Source organism: Sorex fumeus, unplaced genomic scaffold (genome assembly GCF_029834395.1).
Source record: "Sorex fumeus unplaced genomic scaffold, SorFum_2.1 ptg000265l, whole genome shotgun sequence".
NCBI lineage: Eukaryota > Metazoa > Chordata > Mammalia > Eulipotyphla > Soricidae > Sorex > Sorex fumeus.
In genome coordinates this window covers 23,772,432-23,796,881 of record NW_026606322.1, presented here as the reverse complement: position 1 = coordinate 23,796,881, position 24,450 = coordinate 23,772,432, and the positions used below count along the sequence as shown (strand labels likewise).

At 43.4% G+C, this 24,450-nt stretch overlaps 1 protein-coding gene across 2 annotated transcripts in view; it reads left to right on the top strand.

Moving 5' to 3' along the window:
* Positions 1-24,450, top strand: part of NXPE3 (neurexophilin and PC-esterase domain family member 3) — a 41,183-nt gene that overhangs the window by 3,995 nt on the left and 12,738 nt on the right. For both annotated transcript variants that reach the window (XM_056109235.1, XM_056109236.1), the window contains 3 exons: positions 5,356-5,656; positions 14,892-15,646; positions 22,505-22,578. In XM_056109235.1, the coding sequence (XP_055965210.1) occupies positions 5,564-5,656; positions 14,892-15,646; positions 22,505-22,578 (922 nt within the window). In that variant the 5' untranslated portion in view covers positions 5,356-5,563. The remainder of the gene's footprint in view (positions 1-5,355; positions 5,657-14,891; positions 15,647-22,504; positions 22,579-24,450) is intronic.

Sequence of the window (24,450 nt, the reverse complement as noted above, 5' to 3'; positions counted from 1 at the left end):
CCCTGCTGGAGAATGCATGCCAAAAAGTTTAAGGAAGAGAGTATATATCTCAGGGAGAGATGCAGGTGGGCCCCAGATTGGGGAAATATGCACCACTCTGCCTTTGTAAAGTTAGAGTTTTGTTTTGTTTTTTAAGTTTCCTCAAACTGTCTGCCAAAGTTTGTTGTTTGGGTATTGTCTAGTGGGGAGAACTTGGAACTATTAGTGGTTTTCTTTGATGTTTTAGCATGGGTTTTGTATTAGCTGTGGAACATCTCTTTCAGGTTTTCCAGCTGATATTCCAGGCCTGGAATCCTGCATTTTAAAGGCTTTTGGGCTCCTCAGATGGAGTGTGTTTCACAGGGACTTCCTGCCTTTGTACTTGTTTGATTTCAGCGTCTTTCCCAGTAAACATTACCAGATCCCGCTGCCTTCTGCCTGCAGTGGTGTAAGGCTCAGGGCCAGAGAGATAGTACAGTGGGTAGGGCACTTACCACTTACAGTGGGTAGGTTGACCAAGGTTAAATCCTTGGCATCCCACATGGTCCCTTGAGCACTGTCAGGAGTAATTACTGAGTGCAGAGTAAGGAATAAACCCTGAGCATTGCCAAATGGGACCCAAAAACCAAAATAATAACAATAATAAATGGTAAGACCCTTGTCTTGCATGTGTCAAACCCTGGTTCTACCTCCGGCGCTGTATATGGTCCCCTGAGCACAGCACAGGAATAAGCTCTGAGCACTGCAGGACTAATAGCCCTCAACAATAGCACCCCCCCTCCCAGGAAAAAAACCCAAACAGTTTATTGCATGAGTTGTTGAGTTGATGTATGTTATTTCTTTTCTTTCTTTCTTTTTTGATGTATGTTATTTCTGAAGCTGGGGTGAGAAAAGGTTGTTTTGGTCACTGTGGTATGAGATGGAATCAGGTGGGGTAGAAGAGTGAGGAACTACGGGACTGGGCAGGTCTGAGAGGAAACTGGGGAGTACTGGTGCTGCTGAGGTGTCCTGAGAGCTTCCCACCAGCATCCTTAATTACTTCGCATAGGGACTTGGAAAACTTTCCCTCTTGAAACTGACCTTCTTGGGAATTCTTGCTGATTCAAGAATTAAAAATGTGCTTTCTGACTATATGACTATATGTATGAAAATAACAATGGATCAGAATATCTTATTTATTTTTGTAGGGGGAGGGTCATATCCAGCGATGCTCAGGGGCCACACCTAGCTTTGTTGGGGGAAACATATGTGGTGCCAGGGTCATGACCATGGCTGCATGTTAGAAAAGTGCCTTAACTTTTTTTTTTTTTTTTGCTTTTTTGGGTCATACCCAGCGATGCTCAGGGGATACTCCTGGCTCTGCACTCAGGAATTACTCCTGGTGGTGCTCTGGGGACCATAAGGGATGCTGGGAATCAAACCCGGGTTGGCCGCGTGCAAGGCAAACACCCTACTTGCTGTGCTATCGCTCCAGCCCTGCACCTTAACCTTTCTTTAAAAACAAAAAGTTTTTATTCTTATTTTTTTAATTTAGGATTTTTTTTTTTTGTTTGTTTGTTTTGGTCACACCCGGCTGTGCTGAGGACTGACTCCTGGCTTTGCACTCAGGGATGACTCCTGGAGAAGCTCGGGGACCATATGGGATACCAGGGACCAAACCCATCTGCATGTAAGACAAGCACCCTACCCGCTGTACTATCACTCTGGTCCCTACATTTAATTTTTAAAAATTTAGTTACCATGAATTACCAAGTTATTTATGTTGAGGTTTCAGGCATACAGTGTCCCACCCAGCACCAGTCCCATCACCAGCATCACTCCCCTCCCCCAATGTCCCCAGGTCCCCTGCCTCTCCCTCCAAGCGCCTTAGCCTTTCTTTCTTTTATTTTATGATGAATTTATTCCCAGGCTATAAGATTTTGGTTCTTTAGTTTCTTAGGTGGTATATTTTAAATTTGATTTTTTTTTTGTTTGGTTTTTTTTTTGTCACACACAGCAATGCTCAGGGGTTCCTCCTGACTCTACATTCAGGAATTACTTTTGGCGGTGCTCAGGGGACCATATCAGATGCCAAGGATCAAATCCTGGTTGATTCACACTATCAGCTGTTTTATTTATTACTCAGACCCCTTAATTAATTTTTTTTTAATTGAATCACGATGAGATACACAGGCGCAAAGTTTCAGTCATACAATGTTCCAACAGCCGCCCTCCACCAGTGTACATTTTCCACCACCAATGTTCCCCGTGTTCCCACCCCCCTACTTCTGTGCAAGCTTCTCTTCAGGCTTGGGAACCATCTGCTCTTTTTCAGTAAGGCTCAACTCAGCGTGACAGGGAGAACTCAAGTAGGGGTTTAAGTGCTGTCACTCATCTTGGGTTGCTTTGTTTGCCTAGCTGTGCTCAAAGACCAGAGAATTTACATCTTAGCCCTTGGGCCCCTTAGCCTTTGTACTCTCTCTGGCTCCGAGAGATGGGCTGGAGCGATAGCACAGCGGGTAGGGCGTTCGCCTTACAAGCGGCCAACATGGCCAACCCGAGTTCGATTCCTCCGCCCCTCTCGGAGAGCCCGGCAAGCTACCGAGAGTATTCGATATGCCAGACACAGTAACAACAAAGTCTCCAATGGACACGTTACTGGGCCCGCTCGAGCAAATCGACGATCAACGGGAGGGCCTTTACTTTACTTACTTACTGGCTCCGAGAGAGTTTTGTCCTGTGGGAGACCATTTGGGAGCAGCGTCTCTGAACTCCTGTGTCTCGTGATATGCTGAAGGATCTGTTTGCCTTACTCTTCCAGTTTCACTTTCCTACCTAGTCTTTTTGTTGTTGCTATTGTAATGCTAGGGCTCTCTGACAAGGAGTGTGCTTTATCCCCTTGCCCCTGAGCCATATCCCTGGTGTTCCTTTCCTATTTATATATATATATATATATATATATCTTTCGGGGTGGCTTCTTTCCTTCTTTGTCTTCTTACTCTGCTGAGGGAGTATCAGGACTATATTAGTGATGGAGGAGCTGGATTCTCTGTCTCCTGCCATACTGAGGGATGGCACTGTTTCTTTCTCAAAGAATGTTAGGATGGTTAACCCAGAACTAACCCAGAACTCTTTACAAAAGCAAAAGATTAACTTTTTTTTTATTTTAATTGAATCACCGTGAGCAATACTTACAAAGCTTTCATGTTTGAGTTTCAGTCATACAATGATCGAACACCCATCCCTCCATCAGTGTACATTTTCCACAACCAATGTCTCCAGTATCCCCCCCCCCCCCATCCCACCCTTCCCCCTGCCTCTATGACAGACAATTTCCCCCATACTCCATACTTTTGGGTTTTATGGTTTGCAATACAGATAATGAGAGGCTATCGTGTTTGGTCCTTTATCTGCTTACAGCACACATCTCCCATCCCAAGCGATCCCTCCAACCATCATTGACTTAGTGATCCCTTCTCTATTCCAGCAGTCTTCCTGGAGTAGTATTCCTGGCTCTTGTGTCTACTGTCCTTGGGTATCAGTCTCATATTATGTTATTTTATGTACCACAAATGAGGGCAATCATTCTACGTCTGTTCCTCTCTTTCTGACTCATTTCATGTAGCATGATAATCTCCATGACCATTCACTTATAAACAAATTTTATGACTTCATCCTTCCTAATAGCTGCATAATATTTAAATTTGATTGTGCAAGCTTCTCTTATAAACAAATTTTATACCAAAGTTTCTTTATCCATTTGTCTGTTCTTGGGCACTCCGGTTGTTTCTAGATTCTGGCTGTTGTGAACAGTGCTGCAATGAATATGCAGATAGATGCAGGTGTCATTTCTACTGTGCTTTTTTGCACCCTCGGGGTATATTCCCAGAAGTGGTCATATGGCAGCTCAATTTCTAGTTTTTTAAGGAATGCCCATATTGTTTTCCAAAAAGGCTGTACCAGTTGGCATTCCCACCAACAATGAAAGAGAGTCCCTTTCTCCCCACATCTGTGCCAGTACTGGTTGTTCTTGTTCTTTTTGATGTATACCCAGTCAAAAGATCACCTCTTAATGCTCTTTAATTATAATTACTTCCATTCACGGTCCTCCCGTTATTCATCGATTTGCTAGAGTGGGCCCAGTAACGTCTCCATCGTGAGACTTGTTACTGTGTTTGGCATATTAAATACGTCACGGGTAGCTTGCCAGGCTTTGCCATGCGGGCGAGATACTCTCGGTAGCTTGCCAGGCTCTCCGAGAGGGGCGGAGGAATCGAACCTGGCTTGGCCAGGCTGGCTGCATGCAAGGCAAATGCCCTACCACTGTGCTATCGCTCCAGCCCATTACTTCCATTATTTTATGTAAATTAAGCTATAAGAGAAGGGAATGGATTTTAATTTTCATAGACCGCCATAGAAATTTAGGAGTTTCTTAAATTTTACAGTTTCACACTTTGCTGACATTCTTTTTTGCTGTCTCAAAAGTTAAAACTTAGGGACTGGAGCAATAGCACAGCATGTAGGACATATGTCTTGCACGCGGCTGACCTAGGTTCAATTCCCAGCATCCCATATGGTCCCCTAAGCACCGCAAGGAGTAATTCCTGAGTGCTTGAGCCAGGAGTAGCCCCTGTGCATTCACCGTGTGTGATCCAAAAACCAAAAAAAAAAAAAAAAAAGTTAAAACTTAGGGGAGTGGAGCAATCATACAGTGCTATTATTGCTTGGTGTACTTGCAGCCCATATAATTCCCTGAGCACCAAACACCATCACTAGTGATTCCTGAGTCCAGAGCCAGAAGTAACCCCTAAGAGCTGCTGGGTGTGTCCCAGACCACACCCCCACTTAAAAAAAAAACAGTTGAGGCTTAGGTAGTAGGTCAGATACTACTGCATCACTGTATCACTGTCATCCCGTTGTTCATCGATTTCCTCAAGCAGGCACCAGTAAGGTCTCTATCAGTCCTAGCCCTGAGATTTTAGCAAGTGCCACATCAGAGGCTCTTTCAGTGTCAGGGGAATGAGATCCATCATTGTTAATGGGTTTTGGCATATCGAATACACACCACAGGGAGCTTGCCAGACTCTGCTGTGCAGGCAGGTTACTCTCAGTAGCCTGTCGAGTTCTCTGAGAGCGAGAACTAGAGGTCTCGAGGCTGTGAATGCTACTGTATTTACACATAAACCTGGAATTGGGTTTGAGGAGATTGATACTAGGTGATACTGTGATTTTGTGTGTGTGTGTGTGTGTGTGTATGTGTGTGTGTGTGTGTAAGATGCAGGGGATAGAATCTATTACTTTCGGCCTTTGGTAAGATTAGAAAAATGTGGTGTCTTTCTTTTTACTCCACTGTAGGCTGTCTCAGTTACTGGTATGTTTTTGTCTCTCCCCTTAAAGGATTCCTATGCAGAGAAATGCGCCTCTTAAATCAACCCCAGCAATTCCACCATACAAAGAGCCCTGAAGGATATTAGCAGAAAAGGAGCAAATTAAACTCAAAGATCACCTGCAGCTCAGAGGAAAAAAAAAAAAAAGACAAACATGGAGTTTTGAGTCATGAGAGTAGCACAGTGTCGGCCATGGGTGATCAAGACACAGCCAGACCATGTGGATCAATTTCTTCAAACTACAGCTTTTCTGCTGTCTGCTTGCAGTGTTGATGGTCGTGGTGCTGGTTATCACTGTTACTCAGGTAGAGGTGAGTACTCAGCATATGCCTTTGCAACCAGTTCCTGGGACTTGAAGCTAACTTGGGAAACCAGGACACTTTTTTCATCACAGGCCTTGTCTTCATGTATGCAGTAAGTATTTGCATGTGAACCATGCTTACATCCCTTTCCACTGGAGAACATGACAGACATGATTTCTTTATTTTTTTTTTTTGCTTTTTGGGTCACACCTGGCGATGCTCAGGGGTTACTCCTGGCTCATGCACTCAGGAATTGCTCCTGGCGGTGCTCAGGGGACCATATGGGGTGCTGGGAATCGAACCTGTGTCGGTCATGTTGGCTGCGTTCAAGGCAAACGCCCTACCCGCTGTGCTATCACTCTGCCCTTCTCTGATGCTCACTGCTTTACCAGCAGAGCTCCTATTCTAAGTACATGGGGGAAAGGAATCATATATGATACTTTGAAATTGTGAAAAGTACTGTAAAGGAAGTGAGCTCTCAAGAATAGTTTTATTACTGAAAAAAAGTGCTGCTTCAACAGCACGTATATGCAAATTGGAATGATAAAAAATGGGCCTCCACCCAAGGATGGCATGCAAATGCATGAAGTGTTTCAAGTATTTTCTTAAAGGAACAGTTTTATTGAAATGAAACATTTAAGAAAATTTTAAAATTAATTTTTGGTGATTATTTAAAAATTATTGGTGCGTGTACTTTGCTGCTGAGTCATATTGCTGGGCCCCAAGAATAGCCTTTGTAAGGAAGCAAACTTTTAGCAAAACTCCTGGCAAAAAGCCGAAGGAGTATTTCAGGGCAGGGAACTGCTGCTGAATTTATTTTAAGGACACTCCGGGGTGTGGACTGTGTCTTATGAAACCCCTCACAAGTGCTTGGCACTAAGAAGGTCTTCAGTCTTCGTCTCTGCCCTTCTCTGATGCTCACTGCTTGAATTTATCACTAAAATTTACGAAGTAGTTTATATATAAATGATGCTGTCCTTTAAATGTTGTTGGCTTGTGATACTTCTCTAATTCCCTTTCCAATTTAGTTACGGCCTTTCTTTCTTGGTGGGCTTTGCTGTAAATTATATCCCTCAAGCATCCAGGTCCTGTGGGAGCTCATGTTACTGTTTCATGCCAACATTTCATGCCGTTCCCCCCACCTCCACCTCCCCATGCTGGGGACTGAGTTTAGAGCCCTGCTGCCAAGCTGCCTCCCTGGCCTCTTTCGGGCAGTTCCTTCCACAATCTCCCGTAGTTTTCTTTCACATAGGTGCTCTTTCGTACTTTGTTGACTCCTTAAGTGTGATCCTTGGTAGTTCTCTTGAGTTCCTTCTGTGCTATGTCTCTCCTCTGTTCCGTAGCGTCTGTTAATTTTAGTGTTTCAAACTCAGCTATATATCCTAAACCAAAGTAGTACACCAAACTCCACCTAGACCCTGCCCTGGATGCTGAAGCCTGGAGCACTCCCAAAGCTGTAAGCAAAGGACAATTTTAACATCACCTTATTCATTTCCTGGTTCTCAGGCATCACTGACTTTTGTTATATGATGTCTGGAGTCTGGGAAACTATTGCTTCATGTATTTTGGCCTTTTTTGGGGTTTTGTTTTGCTTTTGGACCATACCAGGCGTTGCTCAGGGCTTATTTCTGGCTCTGAGTTCAGGAATTATCCTGGTGGTACTCAGGGCACCGTATGGGATGCCGTGGATCCATCCCCAGTCAGCCACGTGCAAGGCAAGCGCCCTTCCCACTATATTATCATCATTCCAGCCCTTCATTGATTCTAGTTTTGGAGCACTTGAGATAAATCTCCCTTGATAATGTGTAATTATTTTGATATATTTTGACCCCCCCACTTGCTTGTATTTCATTGAATATTTTTACATCTGTGTTTATAAAATAAATTTGTCTATGGTTTTCTTGTAAGACCTTTGTCTGGCTTTGGTGTTGGTATTGGGGTTGGGATGGCTTCATAGACTAGGAAGGAGATTAGGGAGTAATCCTCAGCTTCTATAGTCTGTTTTTTGGGCAGGACATGGCCTGGGGTCACGCCTGACTGTGCTCAGGGGCTATTCCTAGCTCTGTGCTCAGGTGTGATTCCTGGTGATGCTTCAGTGAGTGAGACCATGTGTGCTATGCGGGATCTGAACTGGGATCAATGGGACGCAAGTGCCTTACCCCTTATACCGTCTCTTCTTTATTCTGACATATTGCAGGCAGTCAGTATAATTTCTTTAAATATTTCTTAAAATATTCTTTAAATATTCTTTAAATATTTCTCTAATTCACCTGTGAAACAGACCATAACTTGGTGGTTTTTGTTTTGGAAGCTTATTTTTATTTATTTATTTTTGCTTTTTGGGTCATACCCAGCAATGTTGAGGGGTTACTCCTGGTTCTGAACTCAGGAATTAGCACTGGCAGTGCTCAGGGGACCAGATGGGATGCCATCAATTAAGCCTAGGTCAGCCGTGTGCAAGGCAAATGCCCTACCCACTGTACTGTTGCTCTGGACCCTTAAAGCTTATTTTTCATTTATTTTTTTTCCAGGGCTGGAGTGATAGCACAGTGGTAGGGCGTTTGCCTTGCGCGCAGACAGCCTGGCCAAGCTGGGTTCGATTCCTCCACCCCTCTCAGAGAGCCTGGCAAGCTACTGAGCGTATATTCAATATGCCAAATACAGTAACAACAAGTCTCAAATGGAGACATTACTGGGCCCGCTCGAGGAAATCAATGAACAACGGGAGGACAGTGTATTTTTTTCCCATGGGTCAAACCCTGGCTGTGCCCAAGGCCTACTCCTGACTCTGCATGCAGAGATCACTCCTGGTGGACTCCGGCTGACATATGGGGTACTGGAGATTGAACCCAGGTCACCTGCATACAAGCCAGGTGCCCTACGTGCTGTATAATTGCTCTAGCCCCAATTCAGTTTTTTTCCCCCCCAAAGGTTTGTTCTTCCTTCCCCTCCCTATCCCCTCCCTCCGCCCCATGCCCCCAAAGTCTTTGTTTTGTTGTTAATTTCTGAGGCTGTGGGGCTAGCTGGAGGTAGACTTCCCATACTTTAGTTGCAGTGCTTTATTTAAATTTTTTTTGTTTGTTTTTATTGCACACCCATCAATGCTCAGGGTTTACTCCTGGCTCTGCACTCAGGTATTACTCCTGGCGATGCATGGAGGACCATATGATATGTTGGGGATCGAACTCAGGTTGGCTGCATGCAAGGCAAGCGCCCCACCTGCTGTATTATTGCTCCAGCCCTACTTGTAATGCTTTAAATGAAGTAATCTGTATACATATTTTGTTGTGGTGTATAGAAGATTGTGCACTTTATTTTGGTAGTAGAGATCCCAAAAGACTATTTGGTATATGTGGCAGTGCTGGGGATTGAATTCAAGCTTTATACCATATTTGTACGATAGGTGCTCTACCCAAGCCCTCGTAATTGAATATCCTTAATAAACATCGTGTTATTCACTTGAGCTATTTCTTCTTGTATGAGTTTTTGGCAGATTTTGTTTTCAAGGAAATTATTCCATTTCATCTCCGTTACCAATATGTGTGTGGAGAGTTATTATCCCTTGATTATCCATTTAATATCTATGTTTTGTAGTACTATCACATTTTGAATTTCTGATACTGATAATTTTTATCTCTTTTCGAAGCCTGGCTACTGCCTTAGTGCTCTTATCTTTGACAAACCAGCTTTTAGTTTTGTTGACTTTTCACTATTGAAGTCCTGTTTTCAACTTCTGTTTTCAACTTTATTGATTTCTGCTCTAACTTCTATTTTTTTTCTCCTTACTTTGAATGAGTGCTTTTCTTTTTTCCAGTTTCTGAAGATGGAAGTTTGAATGGTTGCTAATAGACCTTTTCCTTTCCTGATAATATGCATTCAGTGCCAAATTTCCCTCCATGCTCTGGCTTTCATTGCAGCCTACAGATTTTGACAAGTTTTGCTTTCACTTAACATAATTTCTTTGGGCCGGAGTGATAGGAGTGATAGCACAGTGGGTAGGGCATTTGCCTTGCATGCGGCTGACCTGGGTTCGATCCCCAGCATCCAATATGGTCCCCCAAGCACCGCCAGGAGTAATTCCTGAGTGCAGAGCCAGGAATAATCCCTGAGCATTGCTGGGTGTGACCCAAAAAGTTAAAAAAAATATATATATATGCATATATAATTTTTTTCTTTTTTTTGTGGGGGAGCATCCTAAGTGGTGCTCTGGAGACCAACGTCCCCACTGGTGATTTTCTGCCAGCTGAACACAGGTTTTACAAGGGTGCCAGGATGGGATGTTGGTTACGCCCTACTGTGCTGGTGACCTGGACCAGGGCCACACCTCGATTTGTTCAGGATGCTCAGAAACCATGTGGTGCCCCAAATTGAATCCGGTCTGGTGCATTGTAAGAGGATACCCTAACCCTGTACTGTCTCCCAGCCCCAGTTAGCTTACATTTTTGAAATGTTTATATTGATATTTATTTTTTGGTCATTTGTTATTTAGAAGTATGTTGCTTAATCTCTAGATGTTTTTGGGATTTCCCAGTTTTCTTTCTGTATTGATTTCTAGATTAGTTTTATTGCTATCGGAGAGCAGAAATCGCGGTAACATTTTGTGACATGTATACTAGCAATAAGTTCCCTTAGTTTTGTTTGTCTTTTAAAATATTTTCGTTTGAAGGGTAATTTCATAGGGTATAGAATTCTAAGATAGCAGATTATTTCTTTTTCTTTTGAACTTTTAAATATATCACATGTGGGGCTGGAGAGATTGCACAGAGGGTAGGGCATTTGCCTTGCATCGCCAGGTGTGACCCAAAAAGCAAAAGCAAAACCAAAACCAAAAACAAAATCACATGCTTCTCTGTTATGGTTTCTGAGGAGTTAAATGTAATTCCTACTTTTTTTTTTAAAAGTAGAGTAATTTTTGGAGCTGGAGCGATAGCACAGTGGGTAGGGTGTTTTCCTTGCACATGGCCGACCCAGGTTCGATTCCCAGCATCCCATATGGTCCTCCCAGCACCGCCAGAGTAATTCCTGAGTGCAGAGTCAGGAGTAACCCCTCTGCATTGCTGGATGTGACCCAAAAAGCAAAAAAAAAAAAAAAAAAAAAAAAGAGTAATTTTTACCTATTTTTCTCAAGAGTTTTGAAAAAATATGCATTACAAATTTTAAAAAATGTTTATGGTCTGTGATTTACCGTGCTGTTAATAGTCCAGGCATAAAATGTTACTCCACCTCACCCCCCGTCAAAGTGTCACTGTCCCTCCACTGCTGTTCCTTGGTTCCCCCCTTAAAACTCAGTTATCTTGGCCCACTCTAAGGTGTGTTGTAATTGGTGATTTTTTTTAGTCTTGTGTTATGTTTGTTTATACTCCACGTATAAGAAAGATCATTCTGTATTTGTCCCTTTCCCTTTAAGTCAATTAACTCAGCTTAATACCCTCCAGATCTATCCACATAGCAGCAAACTGTAGGATTTCAGTTTTTTTTTTTTATAGCAGAGTAGTGTTCATTATGTGTGTGTTTGTGTATGTCTCTGTGTGTGTGTGTTTGTGTGGTGACGTGTCTGTCTATCTGAATGCTTGTTTATCCACTTATCGGTTCTTAGACATTTGTTTTTTTCCCAAATTTTAGCTATTTCTGATAGTGCTATAGTGAACATATAGAGGAGTTATGAGATATCTCTTCAAATTGCCATTTTGTGGCTCTTGGGGTAGATGGCAAGAAATGAAATCACTGGGTCATAGGGAAGCGCAGTATTTTTTTTTTTTTTGCCACAACCTGTGATGCTCAGGACTTACTTCTGGGTCTGTGCTCAAGGATCACTCCTAACAGGTTAGGGGGGCCATATGGGATGCTTGGGATCAAACCCCAGTCAGTCGTGTGTAAGGCAAGCACTCTGCTTACTGTGCTATCCAGCCCCTAAATCATAGCTGTTTTAAATCGATCTCATTCTTACAATACCCTTGTATATCTGACTTTCTCTTTTAAAAAAATTATTAAATCACCATGAGATACAATTATAAAGCTTTCATGATTGAGTTTCAGTCATACAATGTTTGAACACCCATCCCTCCACTAATGTACATTTTCCACCACCAATGTTCCCAGTATCCCTCCCGCCATCCCCATCCCACCCCACCCCCTGCCTCTATGGCAGGCACTTTCTTACTCTCTCTCTACTTACGGCTATTACCGTTTGCAATACAGATTACAGATACTGAGAGGCCATCATGTTTGTTTGGTCCTTTGTCTATTTTCAGCACACATATCCCAGCCCGAGTGATCCTTCCAGCCATCATTGACTTAGTGATTCCTTCTCTGTCCCAGCTGCCTTCTTCCCCAGCTCATGAGGCAGGCTTCCAACCATGGACCAATTCCCCTGCCCCTTGTCTCTACTGTCCTTGGGTATTAGTCTCAAACTATGTTATTTTACATTCCACAAATGAGTCCAGTCTTTCTATGTCTGCCCCTCTCTTTTTGACTTATTTCACTTAGCAAGATATTCTCCATGTCCGTCCACTTATAAACATGTTTCATGAAATCATCTTTTTTAATAGCTGCATGGTGTTTCATTATGTAGATCTACATTGTTTCTTTAAGCAGTCATCTGTTCTCAGGCACTCGGGTTGTTACCAAATTTTGGCTATTATGAACAGTGTTGCAGTGAACATACAGGTGTAGTTATCATTTCTATTGTGCGTTTTTGCTCCAGGATATATTCCCAGAAGTGGTATTGCAGGGTCATCTGGAAGCTCAATTTCTCTTTTTTTTCAGGAAGGCTCATATTGTTTTCCAAAAAGACTGGACCAGTTGGCATTACCAGCAACAATGAATGCGAGGCCCTTTCTCCCTGCATCTGCACCAGAGCTGTTTGTTCTTGTTCTTTTGGATGTTTGCCAGTCTCTGTGATATAAGATGATATCTCATTGTTGTTTTGATTTATATCTCCCTGATGATCAGAAATGTAGAACATTTTTTTTCATGTGCCTTTTGGCCGTTTGTATTTCTTTTTGTGGAAGATTCTGTTTATTTCTGATACTTCTGTTCATTTCTGACTTTATTTCTGATACTTGTTATATGTTTTCGAATGCTGTTTTTTTTGGGGGGGGGGCATACTTAAAGATGTGATAGCACAGTGGTAGGGCATTTGCCTTGCATGTGGCCAGCGTGGCTGACCCAGGTTCGTTTCCTCTGCTCCTCTTGGAGAGCCTGGCAAGCTACCAAGAGTATCTTGCCCGCACGGCAAAGCCTGGCAAGCTCCCCGTGATGTATTCGATATGCCAAACACAGAACAACAAGTCTCACAATGGAGACGTTACTGGGCCCGCTCGAGCACATTGATGACCAACGGGAGGACAGTGCTACAGTGCTACTTAAAGATGCTCAGGTTCTACTCCTGGCTTCGTGCTTGGGGGTCGCTCCTGGTGGTGCTCAGGGGATCAGGATGTGCCAGGAATATAATTAATATTATAGTGAATATCTTCTGCAAGCAAAGCCTGCGCTCAACCTCTTGGGCTGACTTTCTGGTCCCTTAGTGTGTCTCGTAATGTCTTGTTGAAAGCAGGACAGGACGTGGCTTTTAGTAAAACGTGAAGTTAAAGCATTTTGGATCTACCCTTAAATCTCTGCCTTTAGTGAGCTGTACTTCTGGACTGTGAATGTAAAGTGTTTCTTAATTCTTCCCCAGCTCCTTACGTTGATCAGGATGATAGAGTGAATTAGGATGGATATAACCCTTGCTCAAGGCTTGTTAAACTCTGCTGCAACTGCAATAGGTTATGGCTGTGGTAAAACTGATTCTCTGGGGGCAGAGGCCTTGTTAATAAGAGTAGAGTTGTCTTGTGTATTTCACAAGAAGAGGAAAAATGTTCCTTTTTCTCTTTTCTCTTTCTGGAAGCCTTGGGGGGAATTTTCTTTCATATTCACTATAAAAACCTAGGTAAGCTTCTGTAGATAAATCTTATAAAAAGCATGATAATGCATGTCTTTATTCCTTATCATGATTTCACTGGATTATGATAAGATAGCCTTGGAAAATTAATGAGCTCTTTTTTAAAAAAAATTAAAAAAAATTTTTTTATTAAAATATTTTTATTAAAACACTCTGAGATAGACCCTTACAAAGCTGTTCATGATTAGGTTACAGTCATATAGTTTTCCAATATCTGTCCCTCCGCCAGTGTACATTTCCCAGCACCAGGGTCCTCAGTTTCCTTCCTATCACAACCCACCTCCCCTCACCCCCTGCCTGCCTCTGTGGAGGCGCTTTTCTTTTCTTCTCTCTCTCTCTCTCTCTCTCTCTCTCTCTCTCTCTCTCTCTCTATCTCTCTTTCTATTGGGCATTGTGGTTTGCAATACTGAAAGATTATTAGGATTATCCCTTTACCTACTGTCAACACTCAGTTCTTGTTCAACGTGATCATTTCCAGCTATTATTGTCAGACTGTTCCCTTCCCTATCTTTCCTACCCTCCACCCTGTGCACACTTGTGGTTGATTCCAAACATTGACCATAGTCCTCCTAGCCCCTGTTTTCCCTGGGTGAGGATGTTAGTCTTCTAATATATATATTTTTATATCCCACAAATGAGTGCAGTCATTCTATATCTGTCCCTCTCCTTCTGACTCATTTCACTCAGCATGATACTCTCCATGTCCATCCATTTATAGTAGTGAGCTCTCTCTCTCTCTCTCTCTCTCTTTCTTTTTTTAATCAACATTATTTTTTTACACAGATACAAAGCTGTTGATGGTTGGGTTTCAGTCATACAATGTTCCAGCACCCATCTCTCCACCAGTGCACATTTCTCACCACCAGTGTTCCCAGTTTTCCTCACCACCCCCCGCCAACAACATGCCTTTATGGGAAGCATCCTCCTCCTCCTCCTCCTCCTCCTCCTCCTCCTCCTCCTCCTCCTCCTCCTCCTCCTCCTCCTCTTCTTTCTTCTCTCTCTCTCTCTCTCTCTCTCTCTCTCTCTCTCTCATTTTGGATATTATGGTTTGCAGTACAAGTACTGAGAGGTTATCCTATTTATCCGTTTACCTACTTTCAGCACTTCTTATCCAGAGCGACCATTTCCAGCTATCATTTTCATCGTGGCCTCTTCTCTATCCCAACTGCCTTCTCTGGTTTCTGAAACGACATCGTCCTAAGTAGTTCAGTGAAAATTTAAACCGAAGCAGAGATGCATATGACCGAATCCAGGGTGATAGTAAACAGCTTTGTGTTCTGTTCTTTGTGCCTTTCTTTTTAGTACTTGGACCGTGAAACTATTTCAACCACATTCATCGACACGAGTGGCCAGTTCGTTTTCTCCCAGGTGACCGGACTCAGCCGGAACCCCTACTGTGGCTATGAGCAGCAGACACTGTCCAGCCAGGAGCGTTTGGAGGAGGACTCCTTGCTGGCCGCCTTGCAGTGGCAGCTGCCCAAGGTGGGCCCGGTTCCCTTTTTGCAGAGCACTGACCCTTCTTCCAGCTATTTTGTCATCTTGAACTCTGCCACCTTCTTCAAGGTGGGCAGCCAGCTGGAGGTGCTGGTCCACGTCCAGGATTTTCAAAGGAGACCCAAGAAGTATGGTGGCGACTACCTGCAGGCCAGAATCCACTCCCCGAAGCTGCAAGCTGGGGCCGTGGGCCGCGTGGTGGACTATCAGAACGGGTTTTACAAGGTCATTTTCACTTTGCTCTGGCCGGGCAAAGTTAAAGTGTCCATATCTTTGGTCCACCCCAGCGAAGGGATCCGAGTTCTTCAGCATCTCCAAGAAGAGAAACCAGACAGGGTATATTTTAAGAGTCTCTTCCGTTCAGGAAGAATCTCCGAGACGACTCGGTGCAATGTGTGTCTCCCCGGGGGGAAACCCCTGTGTAACTTTACAGATCTCTATTCTGGGGAACCTTGGTTCTGCTTTAAACCGGAGAAGCTCCCTTGCAGCAGCAGAATCAACCACTTCAAAGGCGGGTACCTGAAGGGGCTCCTGACTGCCGCAGAGAATGCATTCTTCCAGAGGTAGGTGCTGCATTGACTTGGTAGTTCTTTGCCACTAGCTGCATCCCATTTAAGATACTTTTTTCTTCCCATTTAGAAGATTCTTTGGGGCCTGGAGAGGTGGTACAGCAGCTAGAGAGCTCGCCTTGCATGTGGCAGACTCAGTTTGAGCCCATATGGTCCCATGAGAACCTCTAGGAGTAATGCCTGAGTGCAAAAACAGGAGTAATAAGGCCAGGAGAAACAGGAGGAATGGTCGATGGTTGGAAACTTGACAGAAGTGAAAACAAAACAAAACAAAACAAAACAAAACAGGAGTAAGCCCTGAATACCATGAGGTGTGGCCCAAGAACAACAAAACAAAAAGACTTTGTTTTGATTGTAAGACTCTTGTTTTGATTATATGCTTCTTATATCTCTCTGAATGTGACCCAATTCAGAAGAGGTGATAAATAAGAAGATAATTACAGATTTTAATTTTGAGATTAATAAAAAAAAGGCCCTCCCGTTGATCGTCGATTTGCTCGAGCGGGCCCAGTAACGTCTCCATTGGAGACTTTGTTGTTACTGTGTCTGGCATATCGAATACTCTCGGTAGCTTGCCGGGCTCTCCGAGAGGGGCAGAGGAATCGAACTCGAGTCGGCCATGTTGGCTGCGTGTAAGGCGAACGCCCTACCCGCTGTGCTATCGCGCCAGGGCTGGAGCGATAGCACAGCGGGTAGGGCGTTCGCCTTACAAGCGGCCAACATGGCCGACCCGAGTTCGATTCCTCCGCCCCTCTCGGAGAGCCCGGCAAGCTACCGAGAGTATTCGATATGCCAGACACAGTAACAACAAAGTCTCCAATGGAGACGTTACTGGGCCCGCTCGAGCAAATCGACGATCAACGGGAGGGCCTTTACCTTTACCTTTACCTTATAAAAAAAACCCACAAGAGGGAGAGCACAGGCTTGAAGAGCAAACTGAATTTATCACATTCTTGTGCACAAATTCCTTTTTTTTGGAATATAGATAATTTTTTTTATGTAGTGATCTAATGTGTGGAATGATGTGCAGAATGGAACGTTAAAAATGTTCATTTTCTTGGGGCTGGAGCAATAGCACAGTGGGGAGGGCGTTTGCCTTGCACGCGGCCGACCCAGGTTCGATTCCCAGCATTCCATATGGTCCCCTGAGCACCATCAGGAGTAATTCCTGAGTGCATGAGCCAGGAGTAGGCCCTGTGCATCGCCGGGTGTGACCCGACAACAAAACAAAACAAAATGTTTATTTTCTTGACCAGTCTATAGAATGGAAGGGTGGCCAGAGAGATGGCATAGTGGGTGAAGCACTATGTCCTGCATGCGTCTAGCCTGGCTTCAACCCCTGGCACCCCATATGGTCCCCAGAGCCCCAGAATGATCCTGAGCCAGGAGCAAGCCTAGAGCACAGGTGGGTGTGACCCAGAAACAAAACAAAAATGTAAAATGACATCCTAGGAAGTAACAAGTTAATGGGCGAGAGAGATAGTACAGCAGGTTGCCTTCCATGTGGCCGATCCGTATTCAGTCCCTTGCACTGCATATGGTCCTCTGAGCACCACCAGGAGTGACCCCTGAGCAGGAGTAAGCAGTGTACCCCATCAGATATGGCCCCAAACAAAACAAACAAAACCGGGGCTGGAGCGATAGCACCAGGGCATTTACACCAGAGGGTAGGGCGTTTGTCTTGCATGTGGCTGACCCAGGTTCAATTCCCAGCATCCCATATGGTCCCCCGAACATCACCAGGAGTGATTCCTGAATGCAGAGCCAGGAGTAACCCCTGTGCATCGCTGGGTCTGACCCCCCAAAACAAAAACAAACAAACAAAACAAAAAAATAGTTCTAATTATTACCTTGTCAAAAAAAGTACAATTAGGCTGGAGAGATAGCATAGGGATGAAGGTGCTTACCTGGCATGTCGCCAATCCCTGGCAATGTAGAGTTCCCTGAGCATAATTGCTAGTGACTCCTGACAGCTTTGAGAATCTCCAGAGCATTGCTGAGTCTGGCCTAACTCTGCCCACCTCCAAATGCAATTATTTGAAAGAATTGAAAATTGTGTGGATTGGAGCGATAGTACAGTGGGTAAGACACTTGCCTTTCATGTGGCAGACCTGGGTTCAATCCCCAGCACCCCATATGGTTTCCCGAGCACCATCAGGAGTAATTCCTGAGTGCGGAGCCAGGAGTAACCCCTGAGCATCACCGAGAGTAGCCACAAAACAAAACAAGAAAAATATGTGGTGCCAGGGATCTAACCTGGGTTGGCTATGTGCAAGGCAAGGGCATTATCTGCTGTGCTCTCTCTTCAGCCCTAGTTTTAATATTTTCAAATGTTCATTTTTTTTCAGTAAGTCATCATTATTAACAAAACTGTTCATATTGAAGTTTCAGGTGTGTGAGCTTCCAGTATCAATCCCACACCACCAGTGTCAACTTTTCTCCACCAATGTCCTCAGATTCCCTTTTACCACCCCTCTCCCCCCAGCCTGCTCCTGAACAGGCAAGAAAAATTATTTTTATCTTTAAGTGATGTGGGTCACACTCAGAGATGCTCAGGGCTTACTCCTGACTCTTCATTAAGGAAGATTTTTCAAGGGGACATACGGAATGCCAGAGATAGAACCCCGGCCGGCCATGCAAGGCCTTACTCGCTGTATTATCTCTCTGGCCCACCTTAAGCTTATTTTTAAATAAATGTCTATTTATTACTAAGTGGAGAAAAATTTTCTGCCATAAGTTATCTACTTTATGGGAGCGCCTCAAATAAAATCTTATGATTTGATGATCCACCTTTGGAGTCAACTTTCAGAAATAACGCTTTGACGAACTCATGTCATACTTTTTGAAAACCAGCAGAGGGAGCCAATGACTCACTATTCTCTGTACTTTTTTTTTTTTTTTTGTGATGGTGGTGGGGGTGGTGGGGGCGTGCTCAGCCTGGCTGTGCTTGGGTTCTGTTCTTGGTGGCCTCTCCTGTGGTACTTGAGAGACCAGATGGTGCTGGGCGGAACCCAGGCCTCCTACGTGCAAAGCACGCTGCAACATTTCGAGTTATCTCCCTGGTCGTTTACTTGCAATCCTCGCTTCAGATCTCAAGCAAGCTTTATTTATAAATGACTGAGAGCAGATTATTTCAGTGCTGTGTGCTGTTCAAGCCTATGTACAGCGACTGCTCAGTTACTCCCACTGAGAGGTGGGTTGTTAGTTAATTAGTAGCCTAGAGAAGAGGAGGAAGTATAGCTTTGTAATTTACTCAGATTCTAAGGGGGGGTTGGAAATGGGAGAAAGGTTAGAGAATTAAATTCACAAGAAAATTAGAAAAATTTAAAACATTTTCTAGGAACAATTGTACCATTAATTTTTTTTTGGGTCACACCTGGTGATGCACAGGGGTTACTCCTGGTTCTGCACTCAGGAATTACTCCCGGCGGTGCCCAGGGGACCATATGGGATGCTGGGGATCGAACCTGGGTCGGCCGCATGCAAGGCAAACGCCCTACCCACTGTGCTATCACTCCAGTCCCCTTACCATTAAAATTTAAAAACAAAACAAAAACTATGAATCCAGAGAATAAAATAATTTCTGTCCTTCTTCTTACTTGAATATCCTGATGATGGTGCTTTGTAACAGAAACATAAAAAACTACTACTTATTTGGAAGTTTGCTGGGAAAACAGGGTTAGAGTTCACATTTTTTTTTAATTCTTTCAGATTTTGTTTTTTTTTAATTTTTAATAGTGAGACATCATGAGGTACAGTTGCAGACTTACACATTTTTGTGCTTGGGTTTCGATTATACAATGATCAAATACCCATCCCTCCACCAGTGCCCATTTCCCACCACCACGGATCCCAGTATGCCTCCCACCCCCCACATTTTTTTTTTAAGAGTTCAAGCATTTGACATTTGATCAGTATCTCGATTCTGATTTTATGTTTTTGCATCATTTACTCTATTAAAATTCTGAAGGTTTTCACCAGCCCAACTGAAAAGAAAAAGGCAAAAGATTCTCTGTATACTTATTTTATTTGTTTTCTAATTATTATTTTGTTGTGGGCCATACCCATGTGCCTAGGGCTTACTCCTGACTCTGCTCCAGCAAGTGCCTTCTGTGCTGTGCTATGTCTGTTTTTTTTTTTTTGCCACACCCAGTGCTGGTGGTGGGGATTGGAACATAGAGGGAGACTCCCTCTGGTATTCCATGGGGAAGGGGGGAGCAGAGACATGTGAGTTCCAGCTCTTCATAGGCATATTATTTAGAACTCAAAGCCTAAATATGTTAGAAAATTAAACTTAGAACCCTTTTCTCCCCTTCCTTCCTTGGTGGCTCATAGAGTTGCTTAATTTAGAAATTGATCTTGAATTAATTGATCTTGAGTTAATGTAGCACTGTAATGCTGTAGCACTGTCCTCTCATTGTTCATCCATTTGCTCCAGCGGGCACCAGTAACGTCTCCATTGTGAGCCTTGTTGTTACTGTTTTTGGCATATCGAATATACCGTGGGGAGCTTGCCAGGCTCTGCTGTGCGGGCGGAATATTGTCGGTAGCTTGCTGGGCTAATGTCCTACCTGCTGTGATATCAATTTTTTAAATATTTTTTTCTAATTTTCTTGACCCCAAAACTAAATTGATTTAGTCTTCGCCTTGAGTTCCCTAAATGACAAAGCAAACTGATCTTTATTCCTTCCCTTTTTTTTTTCTTGCTTTTTGGGTCACACCCGGCAATGCACAGGGGTCACTCCTGGCTCTGCACTCAGGAATTATCCCTGGCGGTGCTCAGGGGACCATATGGGATGCTGGGGATCAAACCTGGGTCGGCCGTGTGCAAGGCAACCACCCTACCCGCTGTGCTATCGCTCCAGCCCCTTTCTTGTATTTTTAAATAGGAGCTATTCCTGGTGATGCTTGGCTCATCAGTTCTGGGTCTCTAGTGTGGCAGGTCGTAAAGGTGCTTGAAGATCACCGGGACCATACCCAGCAATGCCATGCAAGGGATTGAACGCAAAACCTTGCACACACTAGGGTCATGCTCTGCCATTTGAACTATTCTCCAGTTTGTTCCTTATTTATTATTCTTCGGTAGGGGGAACACACATGGGCTGGACCGATAGCACAGCGGGTAGGGCGTTTGCCTTGCAAGCGTCTAACATGGCCAACCTGAGTTCGATTCCTCTGCCTCTCTCAGAGAGCCCGGCAAGCTACCGAGAGTATCTCGCCCGCTCGGCAGAGCCTGGCAAGCTACCCGTGATGTATTCAATATGCCAAACACAATAACAAATCTCATGATGGAGATGTTACTGGGGCCGCTCGAGAAAATGATGAACAACGAGAGGACAGTGACAGTGACAGGGAGAGCACCTGGCAGTGCTCAGGGCTTTTTCCTGGCTCTGTGCTCAGAGATCACTTCTGGCAGGGCTTGGGGGAGATAAGGGGAGCCCTGGAGTGAAGCTGGATCGGGCGTGTACAAAGCAAGCACCTTCACCCACTGAGCAATCTCTCTTCCCTCTCTTTATTTTAATTTCAAAAGAGTTTTTGGTTGGTTTAGGGGCCATGCTCAGCTGGGTTCAGGGTTTACTCCTTACTCGATGAGATTAAGCTTGGGTAGTTGTGTGTAAGCCAAGTTCCCTTACACTTGGTTTCTCTTGGGCTATCTCTCTGGCTTTATTCTTTACAGGTAAGGAAAAAACAAATGTGGGTTTTTGTTTTGGGGCCAGACTCAGTGGTGCTATGGGCTTATTCTGGCTCTGAGTTTACGGATCACTCCTGGCAGGCTCAGGGGACCATATGGGTGCTGGGAATTGAACCCAGGTCTGTGGTCTGCAAAATAAACACCCTGCCCACTGCACTTTCTTTCTAGACCTCAGAAAGAACAACAGTACTTTGCTTACAAACTCCTGTTACTATAAGGGAAGGCCTCTTGAAAGAATGAACTTATCCCATGAATAACTTACCTCTTATTTTAGAATTATTTATATACTTTTCCTTCTAGCTTTGCATTACAAAAAAATCTTCAAGCTTGGTCTGGAGATGTGGCTCTGTGAGAGTATTTGCCTCACATGTGTGAAGTTCTGGGTTTAGTCCTTGGCACCACAGAATATAACAAAGCAAAAACAACATAAACTTTAAATCTTTAGAAACATTTGATGAATAACAATGAGCATATCTTTAGTGGAGATTCACAAATGTTAGTGATTTTGCGCTAGGTATATTTGCTTTCTCTCTGTATATGTATCTGTATGTGTGTCTCTTTGTAACTTCGTGGTACAGCATCCCAAGAGAAAGAATCTCCTTGGAACATGGACTTCCAGTAACATATAGCTATCATGCAATTATCACACTTGGGACATTTATCGTTGATAAATGTGCTAAGAAAATAGATGAATAAGGCACTCCGTGACTTCAAGGAGTATATGTTTTAGTAAGGAGAATAGATACTACAGAGACATAGTAATGATGAACAGGTGTCCTGTGTAAGACCTACCTTACCTCAGGGCAAGGTTAAAAACTTGTGGTCTGACAACTAGGAAGTAATAAAATAGACATTCTCATCGCAATGGGCCATTCTTTGAGTCCAAAGGGAGTAAGTAATATGAAAAAAAGTTTATAATTTAGCAGCGAAAAAAATTAGGAACCTATTTAATTCTTGTTCAGTTTATATATCCATGGAATCTCCTTTTTGGATAATCTTTTTATGAAAGCTTAATTAATTTGTGCTGACTAGCATTTATAAGACTTTTTCTTAGTAAGGTCCTGTGGAATTATACTCATATCTAATTTTCAAATAAACATGCATAATAGAAAATAAATGTTCCTAAGTCTAAGATTGTGCTCTTTTTATTCCTCATAAAGTGGTATCAATATCAAAATGCCAATCAACTCCAGTGGACCAGATTGGGTGACTGTAATTCCCAAGAGAATAAAAGGTAAAAAAAGGAATGAGCTTGATTATTTATTCTCTTCTTTCTTTCTTTCTTTCTTTCTTTCTTTCTTTCTTTCTTTCTTTCTTTCTTTCTTTCTCTCTCCCTCCCTCCCTCCCTCCCTCCCTCCCTCCCTTCCTTCCTTCCTTCCTTCCTTCCTTCCTTCCTTCCTTCCTTCCTTCCTTCCCCGAATGGGTTTAGGCCTGAGTTTGGTTGGTGTTGCAAAAACCTTTTCCCCCCCCCTTTCATAAGCCATGGTTATTTCTGGATACAATTGAAAATTTGAAAAGAGATGTGTGTATGAAATGTCAGACCTTATGTATTTAGTTCTGGGTTTTTCTGTTTATGCTCATGTAAGAGTTGTCTTCTACCTGCACTGTCCCATCTGCTTGGATCCTAAAGGTGTCTTTAGAGCTATGCTGTCCTGTTTTATAGCTATATGTGGGTAAAATTTAACACAATTACAAAGTAAATCATTTTCTCAGACGTGCTCAATATCTATGTGGCTACGGCCTACTATGTTGAATAGTATTTTGTGTAGAATATATCCACCATTATTGAAAGTTCTGTTGGATATCTGTGTTCTAGAGATATTCAAGGAATGTGTATAAAAGTTGGTCATGGAAATGTTTTATTATTACTGTTATTGTTATTATTATATTTAATTTTTGGGTGGTGCTTGGGAATCACTCCTGGTGGGGCTTCAGGGACCATATGGGGTGCCTAGATTGAACTCCTGTTGGCTATGTGCAAGGCAAGTGCCCTTTTCCTGTACTATTAGCTCATGTTTTTTATTTTTTCTTTTTGCATCACACCTGGCGATGCACAGGGGTCACTCCTGGCTCTGCACTCAGGAGTTACTCCTAGTGGTGCTCGGGGGACCATATCTCTGTTCCTATATATATTTACTATAGAGACCGATGAATCTGATGGGATAAAACTTCCACAATTCAATGATACGACAAATTTGACTCAAAAAAAAAAAACCTAAAAGGTGATTTTCCTGGGTAGATTGGACCTAATCAGACAGTTCCTTAACAGGAACCAGTTGCTTTCTGAAGAAATGGAAAGTGTGAGAAGGGTTCCCTGTGAGGGAGATCCTTTTTTTTGGTGGCTTTGAAGATGATGATACTTTTTTTTGGAGGCTTTGAAGAGTGGGTCACTCACATGCAAGAATGTTGGCAGCCTCTAAGAACTGAAGGATATTTTCTGGTTGATAGCCAGCAAAGAAAAGAAAGACTTCTTACAACCAGAGGGAACTGAATTTGACCTACGTCTTGACTGAGTGGAAACATGTTCATCTCCAGAGCACTCAGAAGGACTTGTTCATAACCCCAGTTTCAGCTAATGAGACCCAGGGCTGAGAACTTGGCTGTACCGTGCCCTGCATTCAGAATTCAGGACGTGTAGATCTATACCTATGGAACAACAAATGTCTCTTGTTTTTAGGCCACTCAATTTGTAGTGGTTCATTACAGAGACATAGAAAACTCATAAAATTTGCTGTTTAGAGACCATTCAGACCAAGATACAGACTATTTTATAGCGATAGGATATTTTCAGTATCACGATCACGATCACGACCATCCTGTTGTTTGTCGATTGCCTCAAGCAGGCCCCAGTAACGTCTCCTTCGTTATAGCCCAGAGATTTTTATAAAGTGCTGTATTCAAGGTTCTTTCAGGGTTAGGAGAATGAGACCCATCATTGTTACTGGTATTTGGCATATTCGGTACGCCACGGGGAGTTTGCCAGACTCTGCCGTGTAGGCAGGTTACATTCGGTAGCCTGCCAGTTTGTCCAAAGTAGGGATGAGATAATAAGATGTCACGCGGCCACAATTTTGGCAGCGCGCTTCCAGGAGCTGGGTTTTATAGT